Source organism: Aegilops tauschii, chromosome 1 (assembly GCF_002575655.3).
Source record: "Aegilops tauschii subsp. strangulata cultivar AL8/78 chromosome 1, Aet v6.0, whole genome shotgun sequence".
NCBI lineage: Eukaryota > Viridiplantae > Streptophyta > Magnoliopsida > Poales > Poaceae > Aegilops > Aegilops tauschii.
Window position 1 is genome coordinate 486,198,216 of NC_053035.3, and position 14,989 is coordinate 486,213,204.

At 43.6% G+C, this 14,989-nt stretch overlaps 1 protein-coding gene across 1 annotated transcript; it reads right to left on the reverse strand.

Moving 5' to 3' along the window:
* Positions 1-3,725: 3,725 nt before the first annotated feature.
* LOC109761990 (subtilisin-like protease SBT3.9) lies at positions 3,726-7,162 on the reverse strand. Its single transcript, XM_020320802.4, has 8 exons — positions 7,008-7,162; positions 6,779-6,870; positions 6,603-6,700; positions 6,327-6,494; positions 5,428-6,136; positions 5,060-5,326; positions 4,551-4,840; positions 3,726-4,452 (listed from the first exon to the last, which is right to left on the reverse strand). Exons 1-8 carry the CDS (start codon positions 7,113-7,115, stop codon positions 3,896-3,898), a joined length of 2,289 nt encoding a protein of 762 aa, XP_020176391.1. The 5' UTR covers positions 7,116-7,162; the 3' UTR covers positions 3,726-3,895.
* Between the last annotated feature and the right edge of the window lie 7,827 nt (positions 7,163-14,989).

Genomic DNA, 14,989 nt, shown 5'->3' on the forward strand with positions numbered 1-14,989 from the left:
AGGAGCGAGCAAGATTATTGGAATGGGAGAAGTACTTGTTCTTCATGGACACATCTACCATCGATGATATGCAAAAGGAGTACGTCAATCTTTCCCGTGATGAAGTCTTGGTCCAAAAAAGAGCCATGGCCATGGGAGGCATGGGAGCTACCATGGGAGGCTTCGTAGGCATGGGAGCTGCCATGGGAGACTTGAGGACATCTACGGGAGGCATGGCTGGCTTCGGAGCTACCATGGGCGGCACGGGAGGCATGGGTGGCTTCGGAGCTACCATGGGAGGCATGGGAGCACCTACGAGAGACATGGGTGGCTTTGGAGCTACCATGGGAGGTATGAGAGGCATGAGTTTTGGGTCTCTCATAGGAGGCATGGGAGCACCTCCGGGTGAGATGGGTGGATGCATGGCTTTCGGTGTGCCTCACATACCTTCACATGATGCCGTTGGAGATCTAGCGAACACCATCCGAGCTCTCAATGACGATGCGGCGCTTGAAAATGAAGAGGAGGAGGAAGAATCTGAAGGAAATATGCCCTAGAAGCAATAATAAAGTTGTTATTTATATTTCCTTATATCATGATAAATGTTTATTATTCATGCTAGAATTGTATTAACCAGAAACTTAGTACATGTGTGAATACATAGACAAACAGAGTGTCCCTAGTATGCCTCTACTTAACTAGCTCGTTAATCAAAGATGGTTAAGTTTCCTAGCCATAGACATGTGTTGTCATTTGATCAACGGGATCACATCATTAGAGAATGATGTGATGGACAAGACCCATCCGTTAGCTTAGCATTAATGATCGTTTAGTTTTATTGCTATTGCTTTCATCATGACTTATACATGTTCCCCTGACTATGAGATTATGCAACTACCGAATACCGGAGGAACACCTTGTGTGCTATCAAACGTCACAACGTAACTGGGTGATTATAAAGATGCTCTACATGTGTCTCCGATGGTGTTTGTTGAGTTGGCATAGACCGAGATTAGGATTTGTCACTCCGTGTATCATAGAGGTATCTCTGGGCCCTCTCAGTAATGCACATCACTATAAGCCTTGCAAGCAATGTGACTAATGAGTTAGTTACGGGATGATGCATTACAGAACGAGTAAAGAGACTTGCCGGTAACGAGATTGAACTAGGTATGAGGATACCGACGATAGAATCTCGGGCAAGTAACATACCGATGACAAAGGGAACAACATATGTTGTTATGCGGTTTGACCAATAAAGATCTTCGTAAAATATGTAGGAGCCAATATGAGCATCCAAGTTCCGCTATTGGTTATTGACCAGAGATGTGTCTCGGTCATGTCTACATAGTTCTCGAACCCGTAGGGTCCGCACGCTTAACGTTCGATGACGATTTGTATTATGAGTTATGTGATTTGATGACCGAAGTTTGTGCGGAGTCCCGGATGAGATCACGGATATGACGAGGAGTCTCTAAATGGTCGAGAGGTAAAGATTCATATATTGGAAGGTTATATTCGGACACCGGGATGGTTTCGGGAAGTATCGAATAAGTTTCGGAGTACCGGGAGAGTACCTGAACCCCCCCGGAGAAGTATTGGGCCTTAATGGGCTTTAGTGGAAAGGAGAGAAGGGCCACATGGGGAGGCAGCGCGCGCCCCCATGGGCTGGTCCGAATTGGACTAGGAGGGGGCGGCGCCCCCCCTCTTTCCTTCTCCCCTCTTCCTCCTTCCCTCTCCCCCCTTGTTGGAATAGGAAAGGAGGGGGCCGAATCCTACTTGGACCGGGAGTCCAAGTAGGACCCCCCCCTTGGCGCGCCCCCCCTGGGCCGGCCTCCTCTCCTCCCCCCTTTATATATGTGGGAGGGGGGCACCCCAAAGAGACACCAAGTCTTCTCTTAGCCGTGTGTGGTGCTCCCTCCACAGTTACACACGTCGGTCATATCGTCGTAGTGCTTAGGCGAAGCTCTGCGCCGGTAACTTCATCATCACCGTCGCCACGCCGTCGTGCTGACGGAACTCTCCCTCGGCCTCAACTGGATCAAGAGATCGAGGGATGTCATCAAGCTGAACGTGTGCTAAACACGGAGGTGCCGTACGTTCGGTACTTGGATCAGTTGGATCGTGAAGACGTTCGGCTACATCAACCGCGTTACTAAACGCTTCCGCTTTCGGTCTACGAGGGTACGTGGACACACTCTCCCAGCTCGTTGCCATGCTTCTCCTAGATAGATCTTGCGTGATTGTAGGATTTTTTTTGAAATACTACGTTCCCCAACAGAATCATCTTCGGATGAGGAGGAAGAAGAGGATGATGATGATGTGGCATGATTGTTGATGTGCCATTTGTTTGTGTGAACTTTTATTTGTCATGAACTTGGTTGGGTGATTTTGAACTATGCCGTGCAATTGAACTATGCTATGTTGCTCCAACTTTTAATTTGCACATTTGTTTAATGTTTGAAACATCATGATAATGTCAAATGGACATGTAAATCATATTTGCAAGCGCCGGCTACTCGCGCGCATTGGAAATTTAGCGCGCTTGCTGGTGCCACTGGAGCCAGCGCCCTTCTGCGCACAAAAAAATGCTCGCCAAAATAGCCTTTTTTTTGCGCGCAGGAGGGCGCTTGCTCCAGCAGGCGCTTAAAATACGGCGCCCCATCCGGCAGTCCCACCTGCAGCAGCCTAGATTTTGCACAGTCGCACCAAATATGATGCGCGCGATGCCGTTTTCCCCAACGCGCTGAACCTTGTTTACCGCGCGCGGGATCTTAGCGCGGCTGCTGGAGCGCTAGTTTTGGTCTCGCGCGCTATATAGACATCTTTTCTAGCGCGGTGTTTATGTAGCGCGTCTGTTGGAGATGCTCTAAGGGATATAACTCACCTTAGCTATGTGATGTGCGTGTCCCTTGGTGATGGAGCCAAGGCGATTGTGATGACCTTAGGGTGCACCACACCACACAATCTGTCCGTTACTTGGCCATCAAAGGGCTATTGAAAGTATGAGTTTGGCCTTAGGAAATCATCTTTAATCATGGCTAGTGCATTTGGCACGCATGAAACCATGGCACAAGAATTTTTTATGTTGAATTGTTGTAGGAGATATTTTTTTTCAACATTCTTTCACGTGGATGGATAACATTAGTTACGACTACCAAGGGAAAACTCTATTGTTTGCTACAAGCCTATGAACTTTGGGCCCCAACAAGTGTTTTTTTGGTCAAGTTTCGGTGGAGATCGGAGAGTTGGTTGGAGTCGAGGAAGACGAGACATGGAAGTGTGCGTGATTGCGGGATTCAGGGGCTGCTATTTATAGCCAAATCTCGGCTCATCGTGAGTGCGTCTATGTCGAAGTTCGGGCGGTGGCAAATTTTTATTGTGTCCTTGCTACAATAGTGAGGATTGTTAGGGAGTAGTACGTAGTAGGGATAGATGGCTTGATGTGAAGCAGGGAGGGTAGGAGGGCACGCAAGAGTGTCTCGCGTTACCCCGTCGGTGCGACACAAGAGTGAAGAATTGGGCACCACCACAAGGATCACAATGGTGGTGCTGAGACTTACACTTAGTATAATATTTTGTGTCGCGTTGAACCAGATTTAAGAGCCAAAACTCTAGTTTGAACCAGATTTACCATTAGGTTTCCATCATGACAAGTTTTGCTCTACTTGTCAGACTTGCTAGGCGACCTGAATTTTTTCAAAAAATTTAAGGCAACTGAAAATTAGCAAAAGCAAATTTATAAGCATCCATTCGATTTTTACAATTCATCTGCTCTTGATACAATTTAAAGCACCTCATCTTGTTACATAGAGAGAGAGAGAGAGAGCCCACATGTCAGGTGATATGGCTTCCTAGTAGGTGTCATGTGGGTCTTGATTTTATTTTAAGCATGAGATGTGGTTTTATTTTATCATTATGCAACATCCGCATAGAAATCCTGAATCGTAATCCGGGTCGCAACTGGAATCCTCACTACTTGTCGGTCATTCTGCCAAGTGATGCTGCCAAACGTGTAGCCCCCTTGAAAGTTCCAGATAGGTGACAGCTTCACCTCGAATTTCCGGACTTTGTTCGCAGCATCGAACACAAGAACATCCGGGAAAACCTCCATCTTGACTCCAGTCGGGCTCTGGACTACAACGTGGTACACAGAATGGAGCTCGCCGACATTGGTTACCGTCCTCGAGACGGTGATCGCGCTCCTAAAATCGGGAACCGAGATGGACGGCAGATTGAGGTTATACTCTGGCATAGAGGTGGTGTTGCAGCTTGCGATCGCAGATATCCCCTCCTTGACGTTGGCGCATTGAAAGAATTTGTTGTAATCGTGTGGATCAATGTCATAAATTAGGCCGGGATGAGCTGCCCCGCATGGGTTGATGTTCCCGCCTCCATAGTCGAACGGATCGGCGACCTTCCGCGGTAGTCCTTCCGCTAGGATCGGCATGCCGTGTCCATCAGTTACATGCGCTTCATTGTACCATGCAAGCAAGACCAACAAAACTTAGGTAAAGACCACATGTGCATGAACTAGCTAGGATTAATTGGATTTGCATGTTGTTACTAACCAGTGGTGACGATGGCTGACTTTATTGCAGCAGGAGACCAATCCGGGTGCAGAGCTTTGAGCAGCGCGGCGACACCCGCTGCATGCGGGGCTGCCATGGACGTCCCTGACTTAGTTACGTAAGAATCTCCCACTGCTGCTAAGATGTTGGCTCCGGGCGCAGCTACGTCAGGCTTGATGAAGGCCGGGTAATCAGCCGATGGGCCTCTCGAAGAGAAGGACGCCACTTTCGAAGCCAGCACATCTTTGCTCATGACGGTGCGCGTGGGTTCGATTTTTGCTGTGGGCGAGCTGTTTATTGCAAAAAGAAGATCAGATTCAGAGATAAACATATGGAATCCATTTTATTTGTATAATTTTCCTGAAACTTTTATGGTGTAGTCTGTGTACGTACGCCAAAAGCTAAATTACAGACTGCACTCACGTATTTTTACTGTGGGTTTTCCAACCAAGTGATGCCACATCAGTAGGTTTTAATCCGTAACTGTAGAATTACTTGTGTGGACGTACCTTGAGTCGAATGCGTATTGGCATATCCTCCTGGAGATGTAGATGTCGACGATAACGCAGGCGATGCCCGGGCAGTAAGCCACTGTGGAACTCAGGGTGTCCGTTGTGTATTGCGCGAAGATGAGCCCGGATCCCCCGCCTTCCACCACGTACTTCGCCGCATGGTGGAAATCATCTGATGGATTGATCGCGTCATTATCATTTAAGCACACCAGGATAGCCCCTTTCACGTCAATCTGATGAAGAATCTCATGTCTCGGCACACAACTAGATCCAGAAAAGCAAATCAAGTTCAAGCATGGGTAAGATATTTCATGCATGCATGGTTGGTCAGGTCAGAGCTAGGGAGTTTTTTCGTTTGTACTCACGATTGTGCACATATAAGCTTTGTGAAATTGCTAGCCGTGTGTGATGATGAGTTGATGTTCTTCACTTGGTAATAGAGAGACTGGCCCACCATTTGCTGCTTGTTTCCCAACGTGATCACCGTCGGGAACGAGCGGTCGATCTTGCTCGCCGCTACAGTGAGGACCCAAGGCGAGGTATCCTCGACGGTCTGCGGCCTGGGCCCGTCGTTTCCCGCGGAGTATACCACAGTGATCCCCTTCTGGACCGCGTGCAGGGCACCGTACGAGTTCTCGTACGGCACAGTGAGGGACAGCGACAATACATCCACCCCGTCGTGGATTGCGTCATCAATGGCGGCCAGCACAGTGGCTGAATCACCGTAGCCAGCAAAGATGGACTTGTACACCGCGATGCGAGCGCGCGGTGCGCCTCCCCGCGCCACCCCCGCAGCAAGGCCGTGGAAGCTAGCCTCCTCGCCGTCCACGCCTACGGCTGAGCCAGCTGCGGTGGAAGCACAATGGGTGCCGTGGCTGTAGTGGTCCCGCGGTGACAGCGAGTCCCTTTTGAGGTACTCGTCGGGGACCCCAGCGGTGTAGAACCGCGCGCCGATGATTTTCCGGCTGCAGTTGTTGATGCCCCAGTCCGGCCCGGTCTGGCACTCCCCTTTCCACCTCGCTGGCACCGGTCCGTACCCTACATCGCTGAAGCTTCTTGACTCCGGCCAGATCCCTGCATCCATTAACCGATTACTCCGTACGTAGTCATTTGTTGAAATCTTTAGAAAAACAAATATTTAGCAACGGAAAGGGAGTAGTATATTAGTTAGTGGCCGGCTTGCAATCCATTAACAACTAGTGTTAGTGAGTGGACGGCCAAGTAAAAGTAAGCTGAGATGGTGCCAATTAATATAATGACTGACCGGTGTCAACAACTCCGATGATTACGTCCTCTCCGAAGTTGCTCATTTGGAGCAGCTCACTGGCCGGCGTGTGGGAGGACTGGTAGTTGAGCCCAAGGAAGTCCCAGCTCCGCGTGGTGGTGGTCCTGACCCTCCTGCTCGGCTTCACGCTGATGACTTCCGGAAACTCTGCACGCGCGTAAACATGCACGTTAGCTACTTATTACAGGACTTAATGGATCTTAGATCAAACCAGGTTAGCTAGCTAGAAATCAAAGCAAAACTCTGTGCGATGACCTGCAAGTCTTGTTGCTTGGTCTTGGGTGAGCATGGCGGCGAAGCCCGAGAAACCATGCTTGTAGTGGTAGACCATGGAGGCCACAGATTCCTCCTTGCTACAAAGTTTCAAAAGTCAGTGGTACTACAAATTAAGCAAAGGCCGTTTGATTAACTAATTTCGTTCTACAAGGTACCTTTGGAGAAGAGTGCCGAGCATGTCATGGTGCGAGGCGACGACATCATCTGGGTGCCCATGCCTCACATCGCCTAGGTAGGTTATGTAAAGCTAGAGAGGCATACATGCAGATGTATATTATTCATGGTCAATTAATTATCTAGGATTTGACATGCACCGTTACGTATACTAGAGTCGTACGTGCATGCACTCTAAACATGCATATAGTACCGATCAAGCTTAGTTACCTTGCGAGATCCTCCTCCGTGTGCCCTGAGTAACAGTGTGCACGAGCAAAGCAGCAGGAGCATCCAAGCTACCCGTGCTTCTGAGGAAGAACGCGTGTAGAAACCCATATAGAGTAGTGTTATTGTTTCGCCTAGTGCTAGTGGAGTAGTGTTACTTACATAATCAATGTGCCGGCGCTATGCAGGGCGCTAGCTAGTTATATAGGAGAATGTATCCAGTGCAACCTGCAAAACTGGTGCACCCAACCATTTATGGGCCTTTCCATAGAGGAGGAATAATGGACAAGATCCCACCATGTATCCAGTGCAACCTGCAGAACTGGTGCACCCAGCCACTTATGGGCCGTTTGATAGAGGAGGAATAATGGACAAGATCCAGCTACAGCCACATTTACAGAAGCTCCATAGCACATTTGTACAGTGGTCCTAATAGTATACAAAATACAGTAAAAAATGGGCCAGCCCTTGCTGGGCTCGCTCGCTCTCCCGTGAATAATCCATCTCTTTGCTTCGATGATCCATTACACATAGCTTAAGTCATGGCCAATATTCACTGCATGCTTACTACCAGTAATACTTTTTATTTATTTTTGCAAAGACATGTGCCAATAACATTCCAGACACATTACTATAGATGCGGAGTATTATACATACATATTTAACAATCGGAAACATGAATCCTGTATCAACTGAATTAGCAACATAACTTTAGTGTTGCATTAATAATACACTTCTAGAGCATGACGGTTCATGATGCGAAAACATTGATATTGTCACAGAACTAGAGTTGCAGCAATAGTTGCATCTTTTAAAGAAATAAACAGCGTCATGCGTATATTTCCACCGCAAAAAAAAACGTCATGCGTATATTTGGCCTCACAAATTCACGGCTTGAATAAATATCATGCCAATCTTTGTTTTTGAAAGCAGTGCACCAGCCACTTATGGGCCGTTCGTACAATGATCCACATACTATACACACCTCTTTTTTTTTTGACAAACACATACTATACACATCTAGTGTACGTGCAGCAATGCCCAGAGTTAAAATGGGACAGTCCTTTTTCTTATTTTTTTGCGTGTACAGTCTTTGCTGTGCTACCTCGCTATCCTGTAATTTGCTCCAACAGTAAGTCGTCATTGAAACTTATAATCTTACGAGTTTTGTAGTAATCCAGTGTCCTGTAATATAAGCGGCTGGTGCATCAGGTGCAGGGGTTCTGCCCATAGTTTAAAAAACCATACTGGACAGGCAGTTGGACCGGAAAAAATCAGAACTGGCACCCCTAACGGTTTTAAGCTAAAACGACCAACCTGCAATCGGACCCGAAAAACCAAGTAAACCGGCCGGTTTTTGGATGAACCGGAGGTATAAAACAGGCGGTAGAACCAGTGCCACACACAAAAATAGAAAAATAACTTGCGTCAAAGGAAATTCAAACCCAAAATGCTAGATATAGGTGTGTAAGTTGCACCTTTGGCCCAATAACCATCTTGGCTGGCCAACTTTCTTGTCAAATTTAAATAAATGACTGTATTTTACATCTATTTAGTACGACACTCGTACACCAAACGTATTATTTATGGTATAAAAAACCAGACATCGAATCGGTGAACCGGCGGTCCGACCGGTAAAAACATGAACCAGCGGCCTCCCTGGTTTGATCATCGGCTCGGTTTTTTAAACTATGGTTCTGCCGTTGCTTAGGATACGTTACGCCCTCCAGGTCCACCACGCTCATTATTGTACTCGTGCTCAGCGTTGAGCCTGGCATGTCACCATTGGCGGTCTCCACGTACGCCTCATCGTCCTTCCGCTGTCTGTCGATGTTGAGCACGAAAAACAAAACTGCCAAAGTGTGCAGCATGCCGGACACTCATAATTGGTGTACGAGTGTTTCTGATTTGAAAATCAGGACGAGCACGCGCATGCATGCTGGTGCGGCTGCGGCCAGCATCAGGATCACGGACCGGCCACCATTCCTACAAAAAACAAACTGCAGAAATCATGTATATATAATTAGGGTATTTTTTTGCGGGATAAGAATTAGGGAGTTTAACATGGCAGACTAAGGAAAAAATGGTCTCTCTAAAAATCATGGCAAACTTATAAAAATTTCTGTGGTATTCAAAAAAATTGTCATCTATCCATCTATTCTATCTATCTTCTATCTATCCATTATATATTAAAAGTAAAATAAAGCGAACCAGGAGCAAGATAAATATGCTAGAAAATTCCACGTTCATTAGAAAACACTGGCCCTCAATCTGGTAAACTTTTATAAATAGGATTATGTACATATGTCAAACAAAATATATTTATTAAAAAATGTGCATCACTCGAAAAGAAATTTCTTTACTTGGCTATCAAAAGCAAACTGAACTCTTTTCTTTTAACAAAAGACCCATCATAAATAATATGGTGAGTGGTGAGCCTCAAACTTACGTGGTAGATTCCCCTAAAAAGAAACACGTGACATATGTGGTAAGCAATCCAAAAAAATTCCGCAAAGAAACCTTACGCGATAGATGCACACGTACATATATGTATACCAAGATTGTGTGCAGCCCAGGAAAAGAGGCAAAAATACATCAGACTCTTCCTTCCAAAAACAAGGACATGTTGTCATAGGAAAGAAATGCCTCATGAATAATATGGTGGGCCTCAAAGTTATGTGATAGATTCCCCTGGAAAAAACTTACATGATAGATGCACACATACATATGTTTAAAATCCCATTATAAGTTAAAAACATTTCATGCTGCCAAGAGAAACGAGACAAAAAGGAATCAGACTCTTCCATCAAAAAACAAGGAACGTATTGTCCAATAAATAAATGTGTGTCAGTTTACATGAAAAGAAGATTCACACGTACGTTCATCCACTCGCAAAATAGAGTAGAACAAAAGGAACATCACGTACGTATAACCTAACAAACTCAATACATGATCATGTCAACATACTACTTAATATTAGTGGCTAATAATTTAGATTTAAAATTTAATTTAGTGATCAAATATCCCCACTGTTTAAACCTTGATTCGGCAGATCATTTTGCTGCCACACAAACCTAAATTTCCACTTATGATTATATGTCATGAAAATAAACCAATGACTTTGTACAAATCACAAATTGTCCGGTTGAGCTCCAAGCTTTACTTGTACATACTGAGAAATATAACGCAAATGACTAAAAGTCACATGAAGTAATCAATGCTCCAGGTTGTGGTCCGATGGTTAATTCTACAGACTAAAAAATAGCATGTAGATGATTAAATGTCACATGAATTAATAAACTATTGGCTCAATAGCTAAACTGCAAATATGCGTAAAAAAATCTAATATCTGAAAATTAGTGTCAAGGGAATTCAAGGAGCAAGATAAATATGCTAGAAAATTCAACGTTAATTAGAAAACACTGGCCCTCGGTCTGGTAAACTTTTATAAATAGGATTTATGTATATATGTCAAAAAAAATTGTTAAAAAAACTGTGCATCCCTAGAAAAGAAATTTGTTTTCTTGGCTATCAAAAAGCAAACTGGTCTCTTTCTTTTAACAAAAGACTCTTCATAAATAATATGGTGAGCCTCAAACTTACGTGATAGATTCCCCTAAAAAAACTTACGTGATAGTCTGATAGATGCACACGTACATATGTATTCAAAGATTGCATGCAGCCAGAGAAATAGGTAAAAACAAATCAGTCTCTTCCGTCCAAAAACAAGGACGTGTTGTCATAGGAAAGAAATGCCTCGTGAAATACTGTGGGCTCAAACTTATGTGATAGATTCCCCTGGAAAAAAACTTACATGATAGATGCACACATAGACATGTTTAATGCCATCTTCAATTAAAAAGATTTCATGCAGCCCAGAGAAAAGAGGCAAAAAGAAATCAGAATCTTCCATAAAAAAAGGAACGTATTGTCCTATAAAGAAATGTGTGTCAGTTTACATCCACTTGCAAAATAGAAAAAAAAAGGAACATCATGTACGTATACACCTCAGAAACTCAATACATGATCATGTCAACATACTACTTATATCAATTTAGTGATCAAATATCCCTGCTGTTTAAACCTTAATTCGGCACATCATTTTGCTGCCGCACAAACCTTAATTTCCACTTATGATTATATGCAATGACAATAAACCATAACTTTGTACAAATCACAAATCATCCACTTTTGCTCCGTGCTTTACTTCTACATACTGAGAAATATAACGCAAATGTCTAAAAGCCACATGAAATAATCAATGCTCTAGGTTGTGGTCCGATGGTTAATTCTACAGACTAAAAAATAGCATGTAGATGACTAAATGTCACATGAGTTAATAAACTATTAGCTCAATAACTAAACTTCAAATATGCGTAAAAAAATGTAATATCTAAAAAATTAGTCCCCAGGGAATTCAACTAGATTTGATATCCATGGAACGATCATCCATAACCTACTTTGCATAGATTGTGTCAAACGAAAGATATCAAATGTCACATATGCATGGAAGGGAAGAATTTGTGGTGAGTAATGATAACCCACAAGTATAGGGGATCGCAACAGTTTTTGAAGGTAGAGTATTCAACCCAAATTTATTGATTTGACACAAGGGGAGCCAAAGAATATTCTCAAGTATTAGCAGTTGAGTTGTCAATTCAACCACACCTGTAAGACTTAATATCTGCAGCAAAAATATTTAGTAGCAAAGTAGTATGGAAGTAACGGTAACGGTGGCAAAATCAACAGTAGTAGTTTTGTAGTAATTGTAATAGTGGCAACGAAAAAGTAACTAAGCAAAGATCAATATGTGAAAAGCTCGTAGACGGATCAATGATGGATAATTATGTCGGATGCGATTCCTCATGCAACAACATAGGGTGACACAGAACTAGCTTCAGTTCATCAATGTAATGTAGGCATGTATTTCGAATATAGTCATACGTGCTTATGGAAAAGAACTTGCATGACATCTTTTGTCCTACCCTCCCGTGGCAGCAGGGTCCTATTGGAAACCAAGGGATATTAAGGCCTTCTTTTAATAGAGTACCGGACCAAAGCATTAACACTTAGTGAATACATGAACTCCTCAAACTACGGTCATCATCGGGAATGGTCCCGATTATTGTCACTTCGGGGTTACCAGATCATAAGACATAGTAGGTGACTATTGACTTGCAAGATAGGATCAAGAACTCACATATATTCATGAAAACATAATAGGTTCAGATCTGAAATCATGGCACTCGGGCCCTAGTGACAAGCATTAAGCATAGCAAAGTCATAGCAACATCAATCTTAGAACATAATTGATAATAGGGATCAAACCCTAACAAAACTAACTCGATTACATGGTAAATCTCATCCAACCCATCACCGTCCAGCAAGCCTACGATGGAATTACTCACGCACGGCGGTGAGCATCATGAAATTGGTGATGGAGGAAGGTTGATGATGACGATGGCCACGGATTCCCCACTCCGGAGCCCTGAACGGACTCCAGATCAGCCCTCCCGAGAGAGATTAGGGCTTGGCGGCGGCTCCGTATCGTAAAACGCGATGAATCCTTCTCTCTGATTTTTTTCTCTCCGAACGTGAATATATAGAGTTGGAGTTGAGGTCGGTGGAGCCTCAGGGGGCCCACTTGGCAGGGGCGCGCCCTAGGGGGGTGGGCGCGCCCTCCACCCTCGTGGACAGGGTGTGGGCCCCCTGGTGTTGATTCTTTCACCAGTATTTTTTATTAATTCCAAAAATATTCTCCGTGAAGTTTCAGGTCATTCCGAGAACTTTTATTTCTGCACAAAAATAACACCATGGCAATTCTGCTGAAAATAGCGTCAGTCCGGGTTAGTTCCATTCAAATCATGCAAGTTAGAGTCCAAAACAAGGGCAAAGGTGTTTGGAAAAGTAGATACGTTGAAGACGTATCAACTCCCCAAGCTTAAACCTTTGCTTGTCCTCAAGCAATTCAGTTGACAAACTGAAAGTGATAAAGAAAAACTTTTACAAACTCTGTTTGCTCTTGTTGTTGTAAATATGTAAAGCCAGCATTCAGGTTTTCAGCAAAGATTATAGACTAACCATATTCACAATAACACTTAGGTCTCATGTTTAGTCATATCAATGGCATAATCAACTAGCGAGCAATAATAATAAAATCTCGGATGACAACACTTTCTCAAAACAATCATAATATGATATAACAAGATTGTATCTCGCTAGGCCTTTCTGAGACCGCAAAACATAAATGCGCAGCACCTCTGAAGATCAAGGACTGACTAGACATTGTAATTCATGGTAAAAGAGATCCAGTCACAGTCATACTCAATGTAAACTAATAGTAATGCATGCAAATGACAGCGGTGGTCTCCAGCTGGTGCTTTTTAATAAGAGGGTGATGACTCAACATAAAAGTAAATAGATAGGCCCTTCGCAAAGGGAAGTAGGGATTTGTAGAGGTGCCAGAGCTCGATTTTTGAAACAGAGATAAATAATATTTTGAGTGGCATACTTTCATTGTCAACATAACAACCAAGAGATCTCAATATCTTTCATGCTACACACATTATAGGCGGTTCCTAAACAGAATAGTAAAGTTTATACTTACCCACCACCAACAAGCATCAATCCATGGCTGGCCCGAAACAACGGGTGCCTCCAACTAACAACAGTCCTGGGGAGTTTTGTTTGCAATTATTTTGAGTTGAGCATGGGACTGGGCATCCCGGTGACCGACCATTTTCTCGTGAGTGAGGAGTGGAGTCCACTCCTCGTGAGAATAACCCACCTAGCATGGAAGATACAGACAACCCTAGTTGATACATGAGCTATCCGAGCATACAAAATAGAATTTCATTTGAAGGTTTAGAGTTTGGCACATACAAATTTACTTCGAACGGCAGGTAGATACCGCTTATAGGAAGGTATGGTGGACTCATATGGAATAACTTTGGGGTTTATGGAAGTGGATGCACAAGCAATATTCCCGCTTAGTACAAGTGGACGCTAGAAAGAGACTGTGAAGCGACCAACTAAAGAGCGACAACAGTCATGAACATGCATTAAAATTAATCAACACTGAGTGCAAGCATGAGTAGGATATTATTCACCATGAACATAAATATCATGGAGGCTATGTTGATTTTGTTTCAACTACATGCGTGAACATGTGCCAAGTCAAGCCACTCGAATCGTTCAAAGGAGGATACCACCCTATCATACCACATCACAACCATTTTAATAGCATGTTGGCTCACAAGGTAAACCATTATAAACTCCTAGCTAATTAAGCATGGCATGAGCAACTATCTCTAATTGTCATTGCAAACATGTTTCATTCATAATAGGCTGAATCAGGAACGATGAACTAATCATATTTACAAAAACAAGATAGGTCGAGTTCATACCAGCTTCTCTCATCTCAATCAGTCCATCATATATCGTCATTATTGCCTTTCACTCGCATGACCGAACGGTGTGGATAATAATAATAGTGCACGTGCATTGGACTAAGCTGGAATCTGCAAGCATTTAATACATGGGAGAAGACATGCTAATATGGGCTCTTGGTTAAATCAACAATAATGCATATAAGAGCCACTTCAACATTTTCATCATGGTCTTCTCCTCTCGATCCCCAAAGAAAAGAAAAGAAATAAAACTATTTACACGGGAAAGCTCCCAATAAGCAAAAGAAGAACAAGGAATCTTTTTGGGTTTTCTTTTAATTACTACTACTACAGGCATGGAAAGTAAACTAGCTAAAAGCTACAACTAATTTTTTTGGTTTTTCATAAGGTTTTTTCAAACACACAAGAAGAAGACTTAGAAAAGAAAATAAACTAGCATGGATAGTACAATGAGAAAGTATGAGCATCGACAACTAGAATGAGTGTGTGAATATGAATGTAATGTCAGTGAGAAATACGTACTCCCCCAAGCTTAGGCTTTTGGCCTAAGTTGGTCTATGCCCACGGCTGGCCTGG

What these genes read in the sequence shown, in the direction of transcription:
- LOC109761990 (XM_020320802.4), bottom strand. Translation starts at nt 7,115, where the DNA reads ATGGGTTTCTACACGCGTTCTTCCTCAGAAGCACGGGTAGCTTGGATG. An exon ending in CCAAGCAACAAGACTTGCAG is followed by an intron (nt 6,495 to 6,602) that starts GTCATCGCACAG and finishes ACGCGCGTGCAG; the next exon opens with AGTTTCCGGAAGTCATCAGC. An exon ending in AAGCTTATATGTGCACAATC is followed by an intron (nt 5,327 to 5,427) that starts GTGAGTACAAAC and finishes TTCTGGATCTAG; the next exon opens with TTGTGTGCCGAGACATGAGA.